Source organism: Elephas maximus, chromosome X (assembly GCF_024166365.1).
Source record: "Elephas maximus indicus isolate mEleMax1 chromosome X, mEleMax1 primary haplotype, whole genome shotgun sequence".
NCBI lineage: Eukaryota > Metazoa > Chordata > Mammalia > Proboscidea > Elephantidae > Elephas > Elephas maximus.
The window spans coordinates 136852901-136876557 of record NC_064846.1 but is presented as its reverse complement, the minus strand read 5'-3'; the positions used below and the strand labels follow the sequence as shown (position 1 = coordinate 136876557).

General features: G+C 41.4%; 1 protein-coding gene across 6 annotated transcripts in view; it reads left to right on the top strand.

Moving 5' to 3' along the window:
* Positions 1 to 23657, top strand: part of SYTL5 (synaptotagmin like 5) — a 640677-nt gene that overhangs the window by 613109 nt on the left and 3911 nt on the right. For 5 of the 6 annotated variants that reach the window (XM_049873446.1, XM_049873447.1, XM_049873445.1 and 2 more), the window contains 8 exons: positions 3142 to 3234; positions 3858 to 3923; positions 8054 to 8232; positions 10114 to 10213; positions 12057 to 12218; positions 19096 to 19204; positions 20344 to 20479; positions 22542 to 22750. In XM_049873446.1, coding sequence (XP_049729403.1) covers positions 3142 to 3234; positions 3858 to 3923; positions 8054 to 8232; positions 10114 to 10213; positions 12057 to 12218; positions 19096 to 19204; positions 20344 to 20479; positions 22542 to 22750 — 1054 coding nt within the window. The remainder of the gene's footprint in view (positions 1 to 3141; positions 3235 to 3857; positions 3924 to 8053; positions 8233 to 10113; positions 10214 to 12056; positions 12219 to 19095; positions 19205 to 20343; positions 20480 to 22541; positions 22751 to 23657) is intronic. The other variant, XM_049873450.1, reaches the window with a different exon arrangement.

Below are 23657 nucleotides of genomic sequence, written 5' to 3'. Positions count from 1 at the left end.
CATAGCAGAGCCTAGCTAGAAGGGGCAGAGATGGCACAAAACACCAGGTATTCGGGAGACAGGAAAAGAAAGTAAGTAGAGAGAGATAAGAAACTGAGAAATGAAGAAAGGCAAAGAGGCAAAAAAAAAAAAACTTCCCCAGGGATCCCACTGGTATGGCTGCACATACTGGGGAAGCAGCTCTCAAGCCATGAAGTACAGCCTAGCTAGAAGGGGCTCCCAAACTGCAAAAAGTTAAAGAAAACAACAGACAAAAAAAAAAAAAGGGACCCTGGGGATTCCACCAGCATGGTCGCTCTGACCAGGGAAGCAGTTCCCCACCCAAGCCACGCTTCTTCTGTCAAGAAGAAGCAAAGATGGCACATGGAACCAGGTGTTCAAGAGAAAGGAGGGGGAGGAGTGAGAGGCAGGGAATAAAACCAAAAGAAGCTGAAAAAGCAACACCAGCAACAGTGAAATGGCACTGAAGGAGCTGGCCAGTGTGGGCAGGACAAATCCAAGTGGCACGGAGCCGGTGCCTTTCTGGGCGTGATCACTCGGCCTGCTGGGAAGCGGCAGAGGCCAAGCAGGGGGACGTAGGGTGGGGGGTGGGAAAGCATATATTACTGGTTATCAGGTGCTCTTTCTCCTGCTGAGAGCTCCATGAATCTGCTTTCCCATACTCCCTGCCCGCCAATTTCCGACAGGAGTCCAAAATGGTGAATTCCTGCTGCATTAGCTCATAGGAGACCTCCACTGGTATATCTCCTCGCTCTCTGTTCTCTGTCAGTTTCTTATTCCATCCGGTGCTTGGTTGAGTTCTTTATCTCTTCATTTGATGCTTAGGGTTCCAGGATTGATGTTTGTCTCTGTTTTACTTACTTTACCTTTTCATATCTTTGCTGTGGGGGGACAGCGTGGTGCTTCTGTCTATAGTGCCATGTTGGCTCCACCTCCCACATGTTTGTTTTTTAGCCCCTTGAAGTCATGGACTCTATTGATTGATTTTCAAATGTTGACCTGACCTTGTATACCTGGAATAAAGTCCACTTGATCAAGGTGTATAATTTTTATATATTGTTAGATTTAATTGACTAATATTTTGTTGGGAATTTCTTGCATCTGCAAGAATGGTTTAAATATTTAAAAATCTATAAATTAATTCACTACAGTAGATTTCTAAAACAAGTAGTATGATCATTTTAATAGATTCAGAAAAATAACTTTATGTAACTTAACATATATTATGGTAAAAACTCTTAGTAATTAGAAATGAATTAGAAGTGAATGTAGTAGAAAAAGAATACCTATTATAAACATTCATTTTAAAATCAGGAATGAAATGGGCCAGTTGCTTAGCTATGGTCCAGCAAGGTAGGTCCAGCTGAAGGGGAGGGGCTAGAATGGGTTGTTTGTGGCATGTACTGGGGCCAGCAAGGTGGACTGGAGTTCTCTGCAGGGCAGGTTCCAGTAGGCCATGCCTGTGCTTCTTGGGGGTGTAATGTTCAGCACACGTTGCAGATAGGCAGGAGGGAGGGGGAGGGTTGAGGTTGTGATGTGTGGAGCTAGGTTAGGTTTGGGAAAGAAGAGAGAGGAGAGAGAAACAGGAGCCAAAAAAAAGTGCTGAGGGAGCCTGCTGTTAGAGTGGAGAGACAAGAAACTGAGAAATTAAGGAAAAGATAAAAATAAAAAGTTGCCCCCAGGTATCACGCCAGCGTGGCTTCTGAGACCAGGGAAGTGGCTCCCAAGCCACGCGGTACAGCCCAGCTAGAAGGGGTGGAGATGGCACACAGGGCCAGGTATTCAGGAGACAGGGAAAGAAAGTAAGTAGAAAGAGATGAGAAACCAAGAAATGAAGAAAAATAAAAAGGAAAAAGAAAGAGAAAACAAACAACCAAAAAAAAAAAAGCCCCCAGGGATCCCACCAATGTGGCGGCGCAGACCAGGGAAGCAGTCCCCAGCCTAGCGGCACTTCACAGCCTCCCAAGAAGAAGCAAAGATGGCACACGGAGTTAGGTGTTCAAGAGAAAGGAACGGGAGGAGGTGAGAGGCAGGGAAGAAACCAAGAGAGGACGAAAAAAGCAACAGCAACAAAGAAATGGCACTGAAGGAGCTGACTGGTGTGGGTGGGATGAATCCATACAGCACAGAGCCCGCACCTCCAGGGCCACGGTCACTAGGCTCTCGTGGGGAAACAGTGGGTCGGCCAGTGGGGGGAAGTGGCGGAGGCTGAGCAGGGGAAGAAGGGTGGTAGGTGGGAAAACATATATCGCTGGTTACCGGGTACTCTGTCTCCTACTGGGAGCTCCATGAATCTGCTTTCCTGAACTCCCTGTCTGCCAATCTCTGACAGGAGTCCAAGATGCTGAATCCGTGCTGCATTAGCTAATAGAGGACCTCTGCTTACATCTCTCCACTCTCTCTGTTTTCTGTCAGTTTATTATTCCATTCTGTGCATGGTTGAGTTCTTTATCTCTTAATTTGATGCTTAGGATTCCAGGACTGACATTTGTCTCTGTTTTACTTACTTTTTCGGGTCTTTGCTGTGAAGGGATTGCATGGTGCTTCTGTCTATAGTCCCACGTTGGCTCTTCCCCTAGAGAAAATTTTTAGGTATATTGCCCTATCTTGGCAGTACAGATAGATATAGATGCACACACACTTGTAAGTCCCAAAATTAAATAAAAATTGGAAATGGATAATGGTGATAGCTGAGCAACATGGTGAACACAACTAATGTCACTGAATTGCACATGTGAAGAAAGCTGACATGGCAAACGTTTTGTTACATATTTATTTACCACAATTTTAAAAAAGGAAATAAATAAATAACCTAAGTACATTGTCCAAAGTGAATCACCTTAGAGATCAGGGAGATAGGAGTCGAATCCAGGACTGTGTGATTTCAAATTTCATGTTCTTTCCACAAAACAAGCAGAATTGGGAAGGAGACCCAACCCTCTACTCCCTGTCCTTTCTTGATAACTCTTCTGATGACATGACTCAGATTGACTACAGGGGAAAGGAGAAAAACCTAGGAGTGGGGGATTTCTAGATATTTTTTCTGATTTTCAAATATGTAGGCAAGAAAGTGGTTTTTAAAGTGAAAAGACTTTCTGGGAAAGAAATAAACTGAACCACTGATTTTTCTTCCTTTCTTAGAATTCCTTGGAAGACACTGAAGAAGGCATTGATGACTTAGTGTCCTCCCAGTTTTCTGCAAACAGTCGCAGTCTAGCAAGTGGCCTGTCAACGGTAAGTAGTTCTCTAGCACATACTGGAAGTTTTTCTCTCTCTTGTTGATTTTCTGTGCATTTCCAAAGGAGGTATGAATGTAGTTAGGGAAATGTGTGATAGTGAGTTCAAAGTCCTTACAGGCTCCTGTTCGCCCTTTGCCCCAGCATTCTTTTCAGTTTCATTTAGTGTGGGCTTTTGCTAAGGCTCCTGATTCCTTCCTTCTCTCTCCACAATCCTAGCCCAGGTTTTAAAATCTCTTCATTCTCTAGTACAGGCCCTCGTCATCTCAAGCCTATGAACTATTTCAAATCTCTGATGAAAAAGTTCCCTGCCACCATTCTGTCAACATCCCAATCATCCCCACACTGCTGTCAGTCACCTTCCTAACACACATACCCGGTGAAGTTTCTCTCCTTCTAAAAACCATCCATAGCTTCCCACTGCCAACAGAATAAGGTGGTACTCCTACTTTCACATCAAGGCCTTCCTTGAGGAAGGCTTTAGGTGTCCCTGTGTCCTTGTATCCATCTCTGTGCCTGTAAGTCTTTTTCTATGGTTCTCTAATTTCTATCTGTTTCTCTAATGTCTATCTGTTTCTCTAATGTCCTCTTTCTTTTGACATTTGGGCAACTTTCTTAAAGAATTCTCAAGCAGCCTCTGACAGGAAGTGGACCTACCTACATGTGCCTGATGCAGACTCAGACACTGTGAGTTTTCAAGCTTTTCTTCTCCTTTTGTCCAACCACGTTTCATGAGTTTTATAGTTTGAGAAATATGATTATATGGGCAATTCTTCCAGCATTTGGCTTTTTCTGATTTGTATACCACTAACCAGAGGTTCTCCTTTAAAAGATTAATGAGACATGGGGTTTCCATGAGTCATAATCGACTCAGCAACGACTAACATCAACAATAGCATCCCATTGTATAAGAGTCCCTGGGTGGAGCAAATGGTTCAACACTCAGTGGAAAGACTGGCTCTTTGAACCCACCGAGAGGCACCTTAGAGGAAAGGTCTGGCAATCTCCTGTCAAAAGGTCAAAGCCTTGAAAACTACTCTGCACATGAGGTCACCATGAGTCAGAATCAAATGGCAACTGGATTTGGTTTTTTGGTTTTATTCCATTGCATGAAAACATCAAAATTTGCTTACCTGTTGATGGATATTTGGGCTGATTCCAGTTTGGGGCTGTTATGAATAATAAAATTGCTCTAAATTTTTTTGTATAAAAAAAGATTAATGAGACTATCAGAATCTAAGTATTCCAAAAAGAGAACATTCATTAAACATTAGAATCTGTGCACCAGTCAGAAGACACATGGTCCAAAATGATTTACTGTTATCAAGGTAATAGGATAAACATCTCTATTTTAAATCACAGCCTCGGATTGGTTAAGAGCATAAAGTTTGGTTAGTAGCAAAACTGCCATAAGCATCTAAATTTCCTTCTGTTCATAGGGGCCTGCAGCTTACAGAGGGCCCTCTTCAGGGATGTGGCTACAAAAGGATGTGGGGTAGACACAAGTCAATGATACAAGGAGGCAGTGAGGTATGGTGGGGAGCTCCTCAGAGTAGAAATATGGAGATCTTGGTTTAACTCTAGGCACTGCCGACAGTTTCTATAAGCCAGAATTTACTCATGTGTAACATGAGGGGGTTGGGCCACAGTCTCAAAACCCTTGATACTCAAAGCATGGTCCATGACCAGCAACATTGCATCACCTGGAACACAGTCTCTAAACTATACTTGTTTTACAGCACCTTTGTGTCTCAGTAGTTCTCTCGTGGAGCTCCTGGGCCAAAAGTGACACCTAATGGTCCATTTACTAAGTTGTTAGGTCCGAACAACTTAATATCCTAACAATTTAATAGCCATTTGAAAAAAATATATACCTGCTCCTTACTTATCAACTATCTCATTATCTGATGTTTCACACTTACAATAGTAAAATATCTACTATCTGACTATTTTGCACATTAATGTACATCTGGCAATAACGAACACCAAGGTGTGAGGTGAGAGTAACGCTGGCTGTGATAGTTAAGGTAATGTGTCAGTTTGGCTGGATCATGATTCTCAGTGGTTTGGCAGTTATGTACTGATGTAATTTGGCAGTTATGCAGTGATGTGATTTGGCAGTTATGTAATGATGTAGTTTGGCGGCTATGTAATGATGTAGTCATCCTCCATTTTGTGATCTGATGTGATCATTCGCCATTTTTGCATAACGCCGGTTTTCACATAATGACCAGGTCTTTGGAACCTAACCATGTTGATAAGTGAAGAGTGGGTGTATATGTAAATTGAAAGAAACATAGTATTTTTTTCCATTCTTAAATAATTTCTATTACTTACTAATGGCAGGTGTGTACCTGTTGGACACTATACAACATCTCAAGCCTTGGGATATGATTGGGCATCACCACCCTCATTTCCTGTTCCCCAGTGATTTCCATGCAATACTTTTTGTCACAGTGCCTGCCAAAAACTCAGCTTCACATAGCTAGGGCTTCACTGAAAAGAATGAAGTGCAATCTTATGACACTGTGAACTACTAGCTGGTAGTTTGCTTGATATCTGTGTTTCACTCAAAAGTTTAAAATATCCTGTGGTGCTCTGCGGTGCCTTGACACACAGTTTGGGAACTGTGGATCTGGGAATTTTTTAGAAAAGCAGAATCTGAGACCCTGACCCAGACTGCATTAATGAAAATCTTCATTTTAACAAGCTCCCCGGGTGATTTATATGCAATTAAAATTTGAGAAACACTGCTCGAAGCCATCTGCTAGCACTAAAATTCTGTTGCTTTGCTTTAGGAATAGGAAAGACAAATTAGGTCACTCTTGATTCTCCTGCCATGACTCAGGCTTAGAAGAGATACTCGCCACATCATCCAAATGCTGCTCTTTCATCAGTCTCTATTCTGAGCAATTGGAAAATCATAATGGCTTTTGCAAAAAAAAATTAAAATTATGAAAAACAGAAAGACACATGTACAATGTTATGGATTGAATTGTGTTCACCAAAAAATATGTGTAGTAAATCCTAACCTCTATAAAAAAAAAAAAACCTCTATGCCTGTGGTTAAATGGATTGTGTTATGTTAATGAGACCAGATTAGTGTAGGGTGTGTTTTAAGTCAATCTCTTTTCAAATATAAAAGAGATTAAACAAGCAAGGGAAAGAAGCAGGGATGGGGGAAGATTGACTGTAAGCCAAAGGAGATCTTCAAGGAACCAGGAAAGAAGCTGAAGATCCAGGACCTTCCCCCAGAGCCAACAGAGACAGAAAGTTTTCTCCTAGAGCCAATGCCCTAAATTTGGACTTCTAGCCTCCTAAACTGTGAGAAAATAAATTTCTGTTTGTTAAAGTCACTCACTTGCTGTATTTCTGTTATAGCAACACTAGATAATTAAGACATACACCGGTGCTCATTGCAGTACTATTCACAATAGCCAAAAGGTGGAAACAACCTAAGTGTCCATAAACAGATGAATGGATAAACAAAATGTGGTACATACGTACAATGGAATACTACTTAGCCATAAAGAGAAACGAAGTCCTTATCCACGCTACAACATTAATGAACCTTGAAAACCTTAGGTTCAGTGAATATACATCAATCACAAAAGGACAAATATTGTATAATCTCTCTTATGTGAAATAACAAGAACACACAAATATAAAGGTCAAAGCTTATTAGTGATTACCGGCCGGTATGAGTGAGGGGGAAAGGGAGAGCCAGTGTTTGGGAAGCAGTATTTGTTTATGATGATGGGAAATTTGGTAGCTGAACAACATGATTAATATAGTTGATATTATTAAATTGTAAACCTGAAAAGTGTTGAATGGGCAAATTTTGTGTTATACGTATTTTTACAACTATAAAAAAAAGTGGAAAGTCTAAGTTCCCTTTGTACTCACTCACTCACTGTAGTGATTCCAGAAGAGGGGTTTTGAAACTACTGGATCTTTCATGAAAGCTTTCTAGGTGACGGTTATGTTGCTAAGATACAGGGTTTTACTTCTGGCACTAAAGAATAATTTTGTAACATTTAATTCAAAATATGTTCCATGTCATTAGTGCTTCATCAGAAACCTCATTCATTCTGAGAGATTTGGACTGGTTTTTGAAAATTTTTATTTTATTTATTGGTTAGTGTGTCATTTTATTGTTTAGTGTTTTATTTTGTGAGTTGTTATTTTACAGAGGTTTACATAGCTATCCTCTTAGACTACCCATGGGGCCCACACAGCTGCTTAGCTGGAGAATCACAGTAGCTGTGAGTATAAGATATTCTCCTGGCATGCCCTTGTTCAAGTTGCAGCCGTGGCCCCCTGAGACTGATAGGATGCTGTCTGTGGGTGTCAGGGAGGAAAGATGTGACTCCTGCTAGAACTGAATATGATGTGAGCTTTTCCTTACCCTGATCAATGTTTTCTAGAACTTGAAGTAGATCAGCTTTGAGTCTATCAATAAAAAAGGAGAAAGCTATAGGGATGGGAATGAGGAGTAAGATTGGAAATGCCTCAATAAGCCTGTACTCATTAGAAAAGGTGAATAAACAAAGGGTATTCACTAACCTCAAAAGAAATGCTTCTGCTCTCAGCAAGTTTCATGCCTTCCTTACCAAGGGTCTAGATCTGTTGTCTTTTCTCAAACTTGGATTTTATACCAAACCAACAAAACAAGCATCAACTTCTGCTTTCTTCCCTCACCCTATACTCCCCTGCTCATTATAAAGACAAAGGAATTATTATATAATGAAGGGGGGTGGGTTCTATGAAGCGATCATTAGAACACTGGACACCTCTTTTTATCTCATTTATTCCAGACCAGCCTTAACAGCATGATGAGTGTTTACAGTGAGACAGGAGACTATGGCAATGTGAAGGTCAGTGGTGAAATCCTTCTCCACATCAGCTACTGCTACAAAACTGGCGGGCTCTACATTTTTGTGAAGAATTGCAGAAATCTGGCCATAGGAGATGAAAAGAAACAGAGGACAGATGCGTAAGCACATAGCATGTTCCTCGGACTATTTCAATTACTATTATTCTGTTTTGTCTGTATATATGTTTCTTTTTCAGAAGAGTCTTAACATTCAAATCCTTCTCAGCAGATTGTCGCTCTCCTCCTGTGCCACACTTCTAAATATTCACCAAAATGCATACATAATGGTTGTGTCTGGGGTTACCTGATTTTTGTTACTCATTGTGATTCAGGACTGACATATTTGTAGTTTACATGGAGCTAGCTTTTTGAGTTAGAAGGCTGACTTCTTGGTGCATCCCAGGATATACAAGAATATCCTGTTAACTCTTGCTGTGGGAAATCTGCCACAGAAAAGTACCAAGCTATTATCCCAGTAGAACAACTCAAAAGAGCAATTATGAGGCTCTCAGGATTCCAGGGATCAGCCTGGCAGGGCAGGTATGCACCATGGCACATTGGAGGGGAGCTAAATATATAAATGTGTTGAAGGTCCCCCAAGACCACCCCCAGGTTCAATGGTTCACTAGGAGGACTCACAGGACCACATATAGCTGAAATCAGCAAAGGAAAAAGGTGCATGGGCAAATTCTGGGGGGAAACCAGACATAAGCTTCCAAGGGCTTCCAATAGAGTCACACAGGATGTGCTTAATTCATACAATAACGGGTTATGACAATGCAAGTGAAATTGCCTACCAGGGAAGCTCATTAAAGACTCAGCACCCAGGGTTTTCTACTGGGGGCTGCTTATTATATAGGCAGCCTCTGCCTGGCACACACCAAAATTCCTGACCTCCAGAAGGAAACCACGTATTCAGCATAAATCAGATTGGAATTGTTATATAATGAAGGGGGGTGGGTAGAGTTTATACACAATGAGCCACTTTTATCAATTCTGGAAATGTTAGTAACTCTCCCAAAATTCAAGTTCCCAGACATCAGCCAAGGGCCAACCTTGCAAGCAGGTCTTTAAAAGAATATCAGCCTCCCCTGCCATGTTAACTCTTTTCTGCACAGTAGTTGATCCATATCCAATAACCAACCCAGTGAAACTGGTCCCAAATGTCCTAAGATAGACAGATGAAAGGATTATGACTACAAATTGGGCCATCTGCCTTCCTACCTACATTTAAGAGGGCTTCAGAATCTATACAACCATTTAGACTAGCATTGAAAGGGGTAATCTAAAGCCCTAGCAGATGTGTTTCAGACCTGTAGTAGCATCTTGTACATTTCTAACTCCACCATGATGCCCCTGATCCAAGGGGCTGCTGGGATAGCTCAAAGCAAGATCTTCAGTAGAATTGGGTAGGTTGTTATTTTCTATTCTTTCTCACTATTTTCCTTCATTCACCCATTACCATTGACCCCTCTCCCTGACATGAGAAGCTAGGATTAGGAATGTAGAGGAATATAACTCTGGAAAATTTTGTGAGGCAATTGATAATGATAATAGATTACATTTATTGAATATGTACAGTATGTCAGCTCTTTGCATGTATCAACTAATTTATTAAATTAATCTAATCCTCACAACCCCATGGGTTAGACACTGTTATTAACCCTGTTTTACAGATGAGTAAATTGAGGCACAGAGTGGAATAAACCTTGAGGCCACTAAAACAAGTGAGTCATGGAGTGATTTGAACCCAGTTGGCTTGACTCCAGAACCAGCTCTCTTTACCGCTTCTCTCTTATAGAAGGCCCAGAGTTATATTTAAAGCACTGTTATGTAGACTATATTCTCTTTGGCCCTGTCTCTTATACTTAAAAACCCAGTAAAAAAAAACTTACTGTTACTAACCTATATATTGCCTTTACCTCTTTTATTCATTGAAGGCTTTTAGCATTTCTTGCAAAGTAAATGTTTGCGAATAGTTTCTTCTTTTATCATCTACAGTTATGTCAAGTCATACCTTCTTCCTGACAAGTCCCGAAACAATAAGCGCAAGACCAAAATCAGAACAGGCACTAATCCAGAATTCAATGAAACACTAAAGGTAAATACTCTCTCATAGTAACCCATGCCAAGCATGTGATGTAGTTCACAACCTCATTTTTTTTAAAGCAACTAGAGAGAATCTTTTATTTGCATGTCGAAGCTTGTATATGCAGTAGAAAACTGTAGACTTTGAATAAATTATTATAATGGCATTGGTTTTCTTAATAGTGCTTGGAAAGGAAAAAATACAAACCACTCTTACTCTGTTATTTTTCTGCTGCTGCTGAAGTTGTACCTTAAGTAGAGATGAGCCAACAAAATTACATCTGGGCTAATACATCTTGTCAAAAAGTATGTGTTACCCTTGGGAAAACTGGCCTTTCTCTAGTTCCCGTGAAAGACGTTTGTCACAGTTTTGACACTAACTTAGTGGGTCACCTTGTACATGCTCATTGTTCTGTTAACACAGCATGGATATATACTGTTTCTTGTTAGGGTTTCAGAATTTGGCTAAATTTAGGTGTGTGGTTAATGAATAGTGGTGATGCAGGGTTGAATTTGAGAAATCTCAGAGAAAGTGGCCTAGATAAAACATGACCCAAGCTCCAATCCTAAATGAAATTACTTTTACCAGTGGGCTTCCATGTAACAACCCCTTCTCACGCCCTGGGCCAAACTGGCCTGCTAAGAATGATCTGGGGAGCTGGTATGTAAAAGTTATTGCCAATCCCAGGGAAATTTATGAACCTTGTGCCAGAGTGATAAGGCCCCTGGGTGATGCCAATGATTTGTGCTCAACTACTAACCTAAAGGTTGGTAGTTCAAACCCACCCAGTGGTGCTATGGAAGAAAGGCCTGGAGATCTGCTGCTGAGCCATTCTATTCTGTAGCACATGTAATCACCATGAGTCAGAATCAACTCAGTGATAATGGATTCAGTTTTGCATTTTGTTCCAGAATGAGAGAGTCAGAGTCTACCATAGCAGGAAGTTGGTGAGGACAGAAAGCCATGTGCCTGCATGTGTGGGTGGGGGCATTCATGGAAGTAGGAACTGATATCAAAACAGATAAAACGGAGAATGAAAAAATGCAGGTATTTTCTGAGCATCACAGAATAGCAAAGATGAGACCAAGCAGAACAGATAAACAGAGTGACAGGGCAAATTCAGGAAGCAGGGAGCCAAGGTTAATCATGTCAAGAAGAGCAAGGACAGGTATAGACACAAATCCATGATCAGGAATCTTCAGCCTGAAGTACATTCCTGGTGATGGTTGCATAGAACAAACTGGAGGTTTGAGACTATGCAAGCATGTTGGCCCTGGATAATGTTCTACTAGAAAGGGAATAGCTATCCCAGCAATATCTTCTTTCTGCTCCATCTACACACACATATTTCCACCTCTGTACTTAAAGATATTATGGATTTGGTGTTTGCAGATTTCTCACTACCAATACTTTTCTGGGCTTTTGGGTTCTTATTACGAATAAGGTAAGACAGAGGAGGTGGAGAATTGATATGTTAAACCTTGAGCTTACAAAGTATATGTTGACAAAATAACTATTGAAGGCAATTGAAAAACAGATGAAACTGAAACAAGGACAAGCTTTATCACCTAACACTTTTTACTCAATATCTAGAGTTTATCACCACCACCTCCCCCCCTCCACCCAGGTAATTTGTTTATATATCTTTCAGTGCTAGGTCTGGCACAAAATGACTATATGGAATAGATCCTTAGTTGTAGGGGAAACAAAAAAGAAAGTATTTTCTTTGCGTTTTAAAAAAAATTCCTATTACTGATGAATATGATCTGAAAGCTGGTGGAAGTAAATTCCAACCTATCCTGGCATTGGACAGAGCCCTCCTTGTGAAGTGTAATGTTGTAACTCTCATTTGCAGTACACTATCAGCCACACTCAGTTGGAAACAAGAACTTTGCAGCTCTCAGTCTGGCACTATGATCGATTTGGACGTAACAGCTTCCTCGGGGAAGTGGAGATTCCTTTTGATTCATGGAACTTTGAAAATCCAAGTGATGAGTGGTTTGCATTACAGCCTAAGGTAGGAAATGCTTCCGGATCAATCAAACAGTTACACGATGAGACAGGTTATGAGCAAAATTGATGTCATAGACCTAAAGAATCTGAATACTTGCAAAGATTAGTGCAGCAAATTTTGGAATAACATTATAGTAAGTGTTCTAAGCCCCTCCTTTTGGAGATACTTCATCAATATAGATTGTATAATGCAAGCCCTGTAATTTCTTTTATTCCTCAGGAATGTCTTTGTTTCTGCTTATTATTTTGCCTTGAACAAAATAAATGGTTTAACATAACCCTTGACTGGCTTTAGCAAAAGAATAAATGTGAATGCTCTTTTAACATGCTCTAATCTAGACCAACAGTGCCTTGGGTTCACTCTATGCAACTGGAGTCTCTTTATATTTACAGTAATTTTTTTAAAGTAAAAGTGTGGTGGAAAAAATGTCATGTTAATGCAAACAAAATTTGTTCTTTTTATATAAAGAGGCAAAATATGATTACTGATGGTGGACTCATGTCAGACTTTCTGGGTTCAATCCTGGCTTTACGAATTACTTGCCTGTGCGATCTTGGACCTTGGTCTCCTCATTTGTAACATAATAATTGCACATAGTTTACAGGGCTTAAAGAAGTATTCTATATGAGACTCTCAGCATTGTATCAGGCACATTGTAAGCTCTCAAAAAATGCTAGCAATTCTTTGTGTTAAGGAGCCCTCGTGGCACAGTGATTAAGCGCTCAGCTACTAACTGAAGGTCTGAGGTTTGAACCCACTAGCTGCCCCTCGGGAGAAAGATGTAGCAGCCTGATTCCATAAAGATTTACAGCCTTGGAAACCCTATGGGGCAGTTCTACTCTGTCCTATAGAGTCGCTATGAGTTGGAATCAACTCAACGGCAACAGGTTTGCTTTTGGTGTTACTTAGTGGCATAGTGGTTAAGAGCTCAGATGCTAACCAAAAGGCCAGCAGTTCGAATCCACTAGCCACTCCCTGGAAATCCTATGGGGCAGTTCTACTCTGTCCTATAGGGCTGTTAGTAGTCGGAATTGACTCAAAGGCAATGGGGTTTTTTGTTTGTTTGTTTGTTTTTGTTTTGTTTTGTTTGGTTTTAGGAGCCCTTGTGTTGCAAGTGATAGAAACTCCAGATCATATTGCTCAAAAATCACAGGGAAAATATTGGCCAGTGGTAATTAGACATGGCATGATCCAAATGCTCAAATCATATCAAGACCCTGGAGTCTCTTGGTTTCTCTTCTCCTCTGTGTTGGCTTCATTTTCAGGATCCACAGTATGGACCTCCACCACTAGCTTCAGACGTGGTCCTCTTGGGCACTAATGGCTACAGCGACCACGAGATTCTCATCCTTGCACCAGACTGTCCAGGAGAGGAGAGAGTTCCTCCTCCTTCAACAGTCAAACCAATGCCTTGGGTCTGGCTCTACTAATTTTAGTTAGATTATTTGCCCATCCTAAACTAATTTCTGTGGTCAGAGGGGTGAGATACATTGGCTGGCTTAAAATAATCAGAACATACTTTAGTGCTGAAGGTGGGATTATACCAAAGGAAATCCAGGTACAGTAGTACCAAAGGAATAGTGAGTGGATACTGGGCAGCAAAAACAATGTCTCCCATACTGTCATCAGCAGCATCATTGTAATTTTATTTAATTGTTACAACAACACTGTGAGGTAAGTATTATATTATCTCCATTTTATATAAGAGGAGGCTGAGACTCAGTCTTGGTGATGGTGTTTTGTCACTGTTGACCCCCAACTTGGTGTAAATAACTCATGCAAAACCTTTATTGAGGTATATTTGGACTGTGGGTAAAATGGACAATAAAAATCCTTAAAATTAAGATAACCATAAGCTCATGACTAGTGTAAATATGATAGACATGGTAAGTACAATATTAAAAATAAATCAGCCCACAATAACATATTATTCCACTGACATTAAATGAGAAATATTTCATCATTGCAGTATTAAGTCTCTTAGAATCAAATAAAAAGCCTTAGCACAAAGAATAGCACTTAATATGATTTACCAATCTCCTATCAGTTGCTTCCTATAGTGTATGATGGATGAACATGATAGCATCATTGTTAGAAAATTCCCGAAATATCATATGATGCATGACATAGATGGAGAATATGTAACATGCATCTTAGCACATAACATTAATTTGTCTGTCATGAAGTTAACATTAAAGCACAAAAGGGCTCTTTGGAAACCTGTTGGGAGGGAAAAGTAGCATCTATCCAGTCAGTTTCCTGGAAATGGTTGAAGGACTTGTGCTGGGCTGATATCTAAGTTCTCCCAGGCATTTTCTGTGCTTAGAGGCCAACAACTTTCCACCATAATCACCACATTTCTGTTGGGTACTTTACTTTCTGTTATGAAGGGAAAGCATCTCTGGATGTCTCTGGGCCTGCCAAATGTAGAAAAGTTCTGATCGTATTCAGTGTTTATGAGGGACACTTTCCGTGCTCTGCCAGATTCCCTCCAATTCCTTTTACCGTGTCTGTGAGGAGTGTTGCATCCAACGACCCCCTCCAGAGTCTCTTTGGAAGCCTGCCCTTAGGCTACTGTAGTTTCTTTGCCCATGTAGGCAAAGAACCAGAAGTTTCTGGGGGTTTATATACCCAACCCACCCCCCATGAGGCAACCTTTAGACAATAACTGATAGATGGAGGAATATGAAATCCCAGCTCCCTTACCCAGAGTGGGACAAATTCTGAAGCGTTACTTATACTCCAGAATGCCCTTGTGGGATTGGGCTGAAGCTACCCTACATGGAACTTTGCCTGAGTTTGCACCCTTGCTTGACTTCCTCCTTTTCCCTGTCCTGCTTCTCCTACTCCCTCACTGGTCTGTCCTGGGCGCACTCCCTTAATAAGTCGCTTGCACAGGCTTTATCACCTCAGGGTCTACTTCCAGGGAACTATAAGGCAATATCTGATCCATGTCATCTTCCTCCGTCAAGTTTCCTCTGACATGTAGAGAGGAAAGGTACCACGCTTCCAAAAGTGGGGAGGACAGGTGCAAAGGCATTGCTCCATAGGCTACTTCCTGCCTCATTAGTGGCTCATCCTCAGGCTGAACTGGGCTCTGTGTGGTTTATTATTAGCCAGTCCCTGCATGGCATAAATGGTTAAACAGGTGGGTTACTAATCAAAAGGTTGGTAGTTCAAACTCACCCAGAGGCGCCATGGAAGACAGGCCTGGCAATCTGCTTCTGAAAGGTCACGGCCTTGAAAACTCTATTGAACAGTTCCACTCTGACACACATGGGGTCACCACGAGTTGAAATTGACTTGGCAGCAACTGGTTTGGTTTTTGGTTTTTTATGGCAAGTATCGCTTCTTTCTGTCTCCTGTCTCAGTCATTTCAATGCGATGGTCACTTCATTGGTTATAGCCGGAATACAAGCAGCTCCAGGAGACTTGATGTTTCTTTTTGATTATCCAGTCAAGTAGGTGAAGTGGGAGCTACAGGGGGATCAGAACTACGTAACACTCTTTAAGCACCTGGAAACACTATGACATCTTTTTGCGGTAGAAATACCGGAAAGACATTGTGCCTCATTGACTCTGTTAGTGAAAGCACTCGATACATATTTTTGTTTCTGCTGGATCTCACAGCACTAAGCCAGCGAGGAGGTTAGTGCAGGCAGAAAGAGAACTCAAGATGCCAAATGTACTGTAAAGAGGTTTCATGGTAGAACTTTTCTGTGTGAAATGGGATTATAGATTATATATAGATTAGCTATAACTCATCCTTATGAAAAGCAGGTTAGGTAGTTAGACAAGAAGGGTTTGTCAGTAACAATTGCCTTTCATGCATTCCCAGAAGGTGCTACTATAAAAACAAGAACCTTTGAAAATCAACAGCAGGCTTAAGTGATTTTCCAAGGAAACCTCTTATTCTGCCTTGAGCCAGAGAGTCAATGTAAGCTCCTGTGGGAAAAGGCTCTCTCTTTATTTGACAGTTTAGGCAGACTTCTGCCCATAATTAATTACCCCACCTTAGACCTGTAACTATACTGGGAACTCTGTCTCTCACTTCAACGGAAAGTGGATCACTCTCTTTTCAGAAAACAGAGGACAGTGGGTATCATCAGACAAGGGAGGCAGTGATGGTTCAGTAAGTAAAATTCGTGCCTTCCATGGGGGGACCCAGGTCCCATTCCTGGCCAGTGCACCTCATGCTCAGCGACCCGATTGTCTGTAGAAACTTGCGTGTTGCTGTGATGCTGACCAGGTTTCCTACGACAGACTAGGACAAAAGCAATATACTTCCGAAAATCAGACAATGAAAACCCTAGGGACCACAACAGTCAGATCCACAGCTGATCAGGGGATGGTGCAGGGCCAGGTAGTGTTTTGTTCTGTTGTGCATGGGGTCTCCCTGAGTCAGGAGCCACCTCAACGACAGTTAACATCATCATGGAAACCCCGGTGGCGTAGTGGTTAAGTGCTACGGCTGCTAACCAAAGGGTCGGCAGTTCGAATCCGCCAGGCACTCCTTGGAAACTCTATGGGGCAGTTCTACTCTGTCCTATAGGGTCGCTATGAGTCGGAATCAACTCAACGGCACTGGGGTTTTGGTAACATCGTCATCTCATTACGTGAGAGCCCTGCTCAGATAGTCTCAATGACTCCCTACTGCTTTTTTTTTATTATTATTATTTGAATAAATCCTAACCCTCACCCAGGCGCTCAGAGCTCCCCTGATATGGCTTGGTCTTCCGTACAGGCCTGGATGTCAGTGCTCTGCTCATGTCCCAATTTTCATGTACACATGGCTCCCCGTAGCTTCTGCTACCAGCTTCCAGCGCCTGACAGTCTTTATAGGAGGGGAGCCTTCAGGCTGCTGGAGCCAGCTTTGTCTGTGGGCATGGAAAGCCAGATGAGCCTGGTATTTAAGTCCCCTAGGGGTTGGTATTGGAAACCCTGGTGGTGTAGTGGTTAAGTGCTACAGCTGCTAACCAAAAGGTCAGTAGTTCGAATCCGCCAGGCACTCCTTGGAAGCTCTATGGGGCAGTTCTTCTCTGTCCTATAGGGTTGCTATGAGTCGAAATCGACTCGACGGCAGTGGGTTTTAGGGGTTGGTATTGGAATCCCTGGTGGCGTAGTGGGTAAGAGCTACAGCTGCTAACCAAAAAGTCGGCAGTTCGAATCCACCAGGCTCTCCTTGGAAACCATATGGGACAGTTCTACTCTGTCCTATAGGGTCGCTATGAGTCAGAATTGACTCGGTGGCAGCAGGTTAGGTTAGGTTAGGGGTTGGTATGGAGCCCTTGATCAATGACTAACAGGTGAAGAGATATAAACACTCCTGCTTCCTTGCCTATGATTGGGACACTCTGAGGTGGGATCTGTCCTATCTCCAGAGCTACCCTGCAGGGCTAAGCAAAAATTACTGTCCATGGAACTTTGCTTGATATCACACCCTTGTTGAGCCTCCTTTGCTCTGTAGTCCCACTTCTCCACTACCCTTCCTAATAAATCACTATGACATAAATTCTCATCTTAGAGTATTCTGGGGGATCCAGAATAGACACCTGGTTTCCATCCTCTTTGCTACTACCTCTCTGCACACACACCCCTAATCACACTTGGCATCCTACCAGTCCCTAAACTCATTGTACACAGTCGCTGCCTCACTTCGCTCATGCTGCTTTCTCAACCCAGACTAACCTTCCCAACCCATCTTCATGTGTCATCATCTGGATTAATCTCTCTGTTCCACAGTTTTACTTGTACTCATTTGTGTGTGTGTTCATTTAAGTTCTGTACAATTGTATCACCTATGTAGGTTTGTGTATCCACCACTACAGTTGAGATACAGACCAGTTCCATTACCACAAGGATCCTTCATGTTGCCATTTTATAACCACACCCACCTCCTTCCTGCCCCTCTCCCTCTACCCTCATCCCTGATTCTTAGCAACCACTAATCTGTTATCTCTATAATTTTGTCATTTCAAGAGCGTTACATAAATGGAATCCCATGGTATGTAACCTTTTGAGATTGGCTTTTTTTGCTTGGCAGAATTCCCTTGGGATTCATCCAAGTTGCATGCATCAATAGACCATTTCTTTTATTGCTGAATAGTATTCCATGGTATAGATGTACCACGGTTTGTTTAACCATTCATTCATTGAGCAGCATCTGGGTTGTTTCCACTTTTTGGATATTATGAGTAAAGCTGCTACAAGCATTCACGTATAGATTTTTGTGTGGACATAAATTTTCATTTGTCTAGGATAAATGCTCTAAAGTGGAATTGCTGGGTTGTATGTGGTAATTACAAGTTTACTTTTACAAGAAACTGTTAGACTGTCTTCCAGCATGGCTGCACCATTTTACTTTCCCACTAGCAATGTTTGAATGAACCAGTATTTCACATTGAATTTTGATGATGTGAACTGTCAATATTACTTTTAATAGTGTCTGGCAGTCCAGTGTGAACCAAGCTTTTCCCTTCTTGCTCACATAGGAAGGCCTTGAGACATCAAAGACAGAGGGGAAGAAGTAGCTTCTGGAGCTATTTTCAGTGACATCTTTACTCCTGCATCATACCACAAACTGTCTATCTCACAGGAACTCAATATCCATTGACTGACTAAATGTGTTTCGTGTATCTCCTCTAAAATTCTTTTTACTTTAATGTTAAAAGTTATACGCTAATTCCTTCATAGAGTTTTCTAGCCTTTTTTTCCCCTCATATCTAAAGCATCTGTTGAACCAATAAGAGCTAACATAGTTGAGTGGGAAAGGACTGTCACACTTAAGCTACCAAATAAATGCTATATATTAAAACATGGGCTGCAAAATAATAAACCAAGCATTCTTACTCCTTCTTTTTGCCTGCCTCCCCTTGGCCAGGTGGAGTTTGCCCCTGACATTGGCCTTCAGTACAAAGGAGAGCTGACAGTCGTTTTACGCTATATTCCCCCAGAGGAAAACTTGATTCTTCCACTAGGACAAGTTCAAGGTAGAGTAAAACTCGATTACTTTGCTCAAGGGCATCCTATATGGGAAAGGAACTCAGTGATTGGCTGGACTAGATTACTTCCAGATGACACCAATGAAATGGTATCACTGTCTTTGGGGGAGAGTTGAGAAGTATATACCCTGCCTGGGGATGGGTGCAGGAGTCTTGCAAGGAAAGGACAAAGTTCACATTTAGAAACCAGTCATGATTGGTGAGATTTGTATCCTGACAGTCCCAGAGACATAGGATCTTCCCCAGTGTGGGGTAGGGGTGGGTATGTCGGGGGTGTGTGTAGGAAGCAGCTGTATTAATTTATGACATCCACAACTACTAATGAAATCTTGAAGAAGAGTTGACCTAGAACACAGAATACAAAGGAAAAGTCCAGATGGAGTCAACATGTAAATCCCTCTTTCCCTTCATTTTCCATCAGTTCCTACACCCTCTCCAATGGAACCATGGACAAGTAACTATCTCCCAGTTTAGTTTTCCTCAGAGGAAAGTTGTGAAGATGAAATAAGTTCATGCATGTAAAATGTTTAAAACAGTACTAAATAAAGTTGCTGGTAGTAGTGGTGGTTATTATTTATGTTGAGCATATTCCACCAGACTAAGAAGGTGGGGTGGGAAAGTTTTATCTCACCCCCAAAATATAATTGTGCTTGAACAGTAGCCTCTGGAGATGGCCCTGGAGTTGACAATATACGAGACTGAAATATCAAAGGAGGAGGTTATGGAATTTTCTGTTTCGAAATCTTGGAGCTTGTGAGTGGCTTTCATTGTAGCTATTCTCACTAAGAGCAGAGATGTGGCCCAGGCAGCTCTCAGAGTCTTTTTCCATTTCTATTATTTTATACCCTGTGAAAAGGTATCACCCAGAAGAGAGCTTTTACAGTTTAAAATTTTTTTTTAACAAACTCAAATGAAAGATCCATCCAGAAGTAATCAATGGAGTAAAAACATTTAAATAAATACATGAAAAAATATACAATAATGTAAAGGCCTGAATCAGCCAGCAAATTAAATAAATATTTACAGATTTTCATTGTAAGTTTTCGAATGGAACCCATGATACCTCTCTCTGTCTATTTCTGTCTCGCTTTCTCTTTCTCTCTCTCCCCATCTGGTGGCTAATGCAGGAAAGAAGGCCTTTAAAAAGGGAAAGAAGAAGGAGTCATCTGTGATCTCTGGAGGAGTACTAGAAGTGTTCATCAAAGAGGCAAAGAATTTGACAGCGGTGAAGTCAGGAGGCACTTCTGATAGTTTTGTGAAGGGGTAATTTTGATTTAGCTCATTTTAAGTGATGCTTTTTTATATATAATTTTATTTTGTTGTCATTGTTGAGAACAAACACAGCAAAACATACACCAATACAACAGTTCTACATGTACGATTTAATGACATTGATTACGTTCTTTGAGTTGTGCAACCATACTCACTCTCCTTTTCTGAGTTGTTCCTCATGCGTTAACATCAATTCACCGCCCCCTAAGGTTCCTGTCTAATCTTTCAAATTGCCATTGTCACTTTGATCCCATATAGATAGTTCTTAAAAGAGCATAATGCTCAAGGCAGACATTTTTTACTAGTTAAGCTAGACTATTGTTTGGTTTTAAGAAGACTTCAGGGGATATTTTTGGTTTAAGGTTTAAAGATTGTATCAGGGCAATAGTTTTAGGGGTTCCTTCCAACCTTCATGGCTCCAGGAGGTAGATGATGCTTAATGAGAGATGAAAGGAGCTGTGATCCACGAGACAGTGTGGCTGCAAGACTTCTATGTTCTGCTTATTCTACATGTACTGAGCTACTCTTAAATGTTGGCTCTTCCATCTAAAACAATAAGAGTGTTGGGTGAACTGCCTATTCTGGTTTTTACTGTTTCCAGCCCCTCAGTCTCACCCTCAAGACAAGCAGTTTCCTATGAGGTTGTGTTTCATTTCTTGAAGGGAGAGAAAGCATGATTTTCTAAGTGTAATGTATTTTTACTGTGCTTTGTTTTCATTTGGTACATTGTATCCTTGGTGCTTGGCTGTCTTGGGGAAAATTGTAAAAAGTGGAGAGATCAGAGCATCCTCCCTGGAGACAGACACTGGAGAGTGCTTTGGGGAAGCTCCAGGACTCTCACTTTGTGGAGCACAGGACAGATTCTTGAGGGAACACAGCCCTTTAAATGGCCATTCTTGCCCATTCTAGGCAATCCGAAAAGGAAATCCCTCTTGATTTCTGACCATTTGGATATTAGAGGAAATAGGACTGGGAAGATATCTTTCATTCATTCAAACAAAGACACAAAGTCATATTCTTAACATACCTAGGGCCTGGTACAGTGTTTTAACTATAGCAGAAAAGGTTTGGGTACAAGTGTTTTATTTGAGAAGATATCCCAGGAAGTACTAATAAGAATGGAGAAAATGGGACAGGGAAAGGAAGAAAGCTGATAAAATTATGTTAATGAGCAGGTTACCACTGTGGGCAATGGGAGCTCAGTTCCACTTGGGACTTTGTGAAATGCAACTTAGAATTGTCCCTCCAAGGGATAGGGAAGCCAGAGGATTCATCCACTGATTTCTAAAACTAGTTGGTTGAGGGTTGCCTCTGTTGTTGTTGTGTGCTGTCGAGTTGATTCCAACTCATAGCAACCTTATAGGACAGAGTAGAACTGCCCCATAAAATTTCCTAGGCTGTAATCTTTACAGAAGTAGATCACCAGGTCTTTTCTTTCATGGAGCCGCTGGTGGGTTCAAATCACCAACCTTTCAATTAGCAGCCGAGTGCTTAACCATTGGGGTCTTAAATCCACAGTAATTCCAGGCTGCCCTGCACATTAGCTGAGTCGGCTCACATAGTACAGTAACCCACTGCCATTGAGTTGATTCCTACTCATAGCGACCCTATAGGACAGAGTAGTAGACAGTCCTTAATTGGAGAAACAAAAAAACACAGACACTAGAGGTGGGAAGCTGTCAGCATGCCAGGAACTGCCCATCCTGGCTGCAAGTCAACTCAGAGGTGAGCTAAGAAGATACGAGGCAGGGCATTCGAATACCACAAGAGGTATTCTCATTTCCAAATGTGGGAAAGGACCAAAATAGGATTAGAAAGGAGAGTGAAGGCATTTTACTATTGTCCCACTTAAAAGAAATAATAAACCATGCTACCAAGTAAATTCAGATTTCAGCATATAAGAACCTGGAGGAGAAAATCAAATATACATATCACTCTTGGGCACACATACTAGGAATTATGGAAAATTTAAATGGCTACTCAAGGCTGCCATTTTCTGCCTGCTGTTTCACTGATGGATTCACTGTTTTTGTTCGTTTTTTTTCTTTTGCAGCTACCTGCTCCCTGATGATAGCAAAGCCACCAAGCACAAAACTCTGGTTATAAAAAGGAGTGTTAACCCTCAGTGGAATCACACTTTCATGTTCAGTGGCCTGTATCCCGAGGATATAAAGAATGTTTGCCTAGAACTTACTGTCTGGGACAAGGAAGCTTTTTCCAGCAACATCTTTCTAGGAGGAGTTCGTTTGAATTCTGGAAGTGGTGAGAGACTTGGTGGGGACCCTGAGATGATCTGTGTCTGGGCACAGGACGGGGTGTGGCTCCTCGAGGTGTCAAGTGTAGTAATGTATATGTAGTTTCAGCTGTAGCTGACTCCTGAAATTTCCACAAATGTTCCATTCTTTTAACTGAAGATCTGTTCATGGTTAAAATACAAATATTACTACTCTAACTTTGTATCCTTAGGTTAGAAGTTTGAGCAGCAGAATGGTTAAATTCATTCCTTTGTTAGTTTGTTAGAATATCATTTACACTTTAGTCTAAGTGAATCTCAAGTACTTTCTTAGGACTTCAGGTTTTGCTAGTGAGAAGATGACTGAGACGGCACAAACTTTTGATAATTGAGGGAAGGACTTCCAAGACCAACTCTATCCTCTTCTCAGTTCTGCCAGCCCTTGCAGGCTTTACTCATACGGTGTTTACATTTAAAGGAAATACATTTTTCCCTGAAAAAATAACATCTAGCATTGTTCAAACAGGTCATGAAAACACACCACTGTTCCACAAGACATGACTATAACAGTGTGAATTGGAAAAAAAAACTTAGAAGTAGTAGAGCACACGTTGTTGTGTGCTGTCAAGTTGGTTCCGACTCATAGCAACCCTATAGGACAGAGTAGAACTGCCCCATAGGGTTCCAAGGAGCAGCCGGTGGATTCGAACTGCTGACTTTTTGGTTAGCAGCCTGAGCTCTTAACCTCTTTGCCACCAGGGCTCCTCAGAGCATACATAGTTCCCCCAAACTTTCATTATCTCCTAACGTAGGGCAGATCTAGATGCTCTGCACGCACCAAGGTCAATGTTCCTGTAGAGAATGACCCCACCCCTATAATGCTCTACTGATAGAATAAGGGGAACTTAAAATATCAATGTCACCGAAATGATGAAA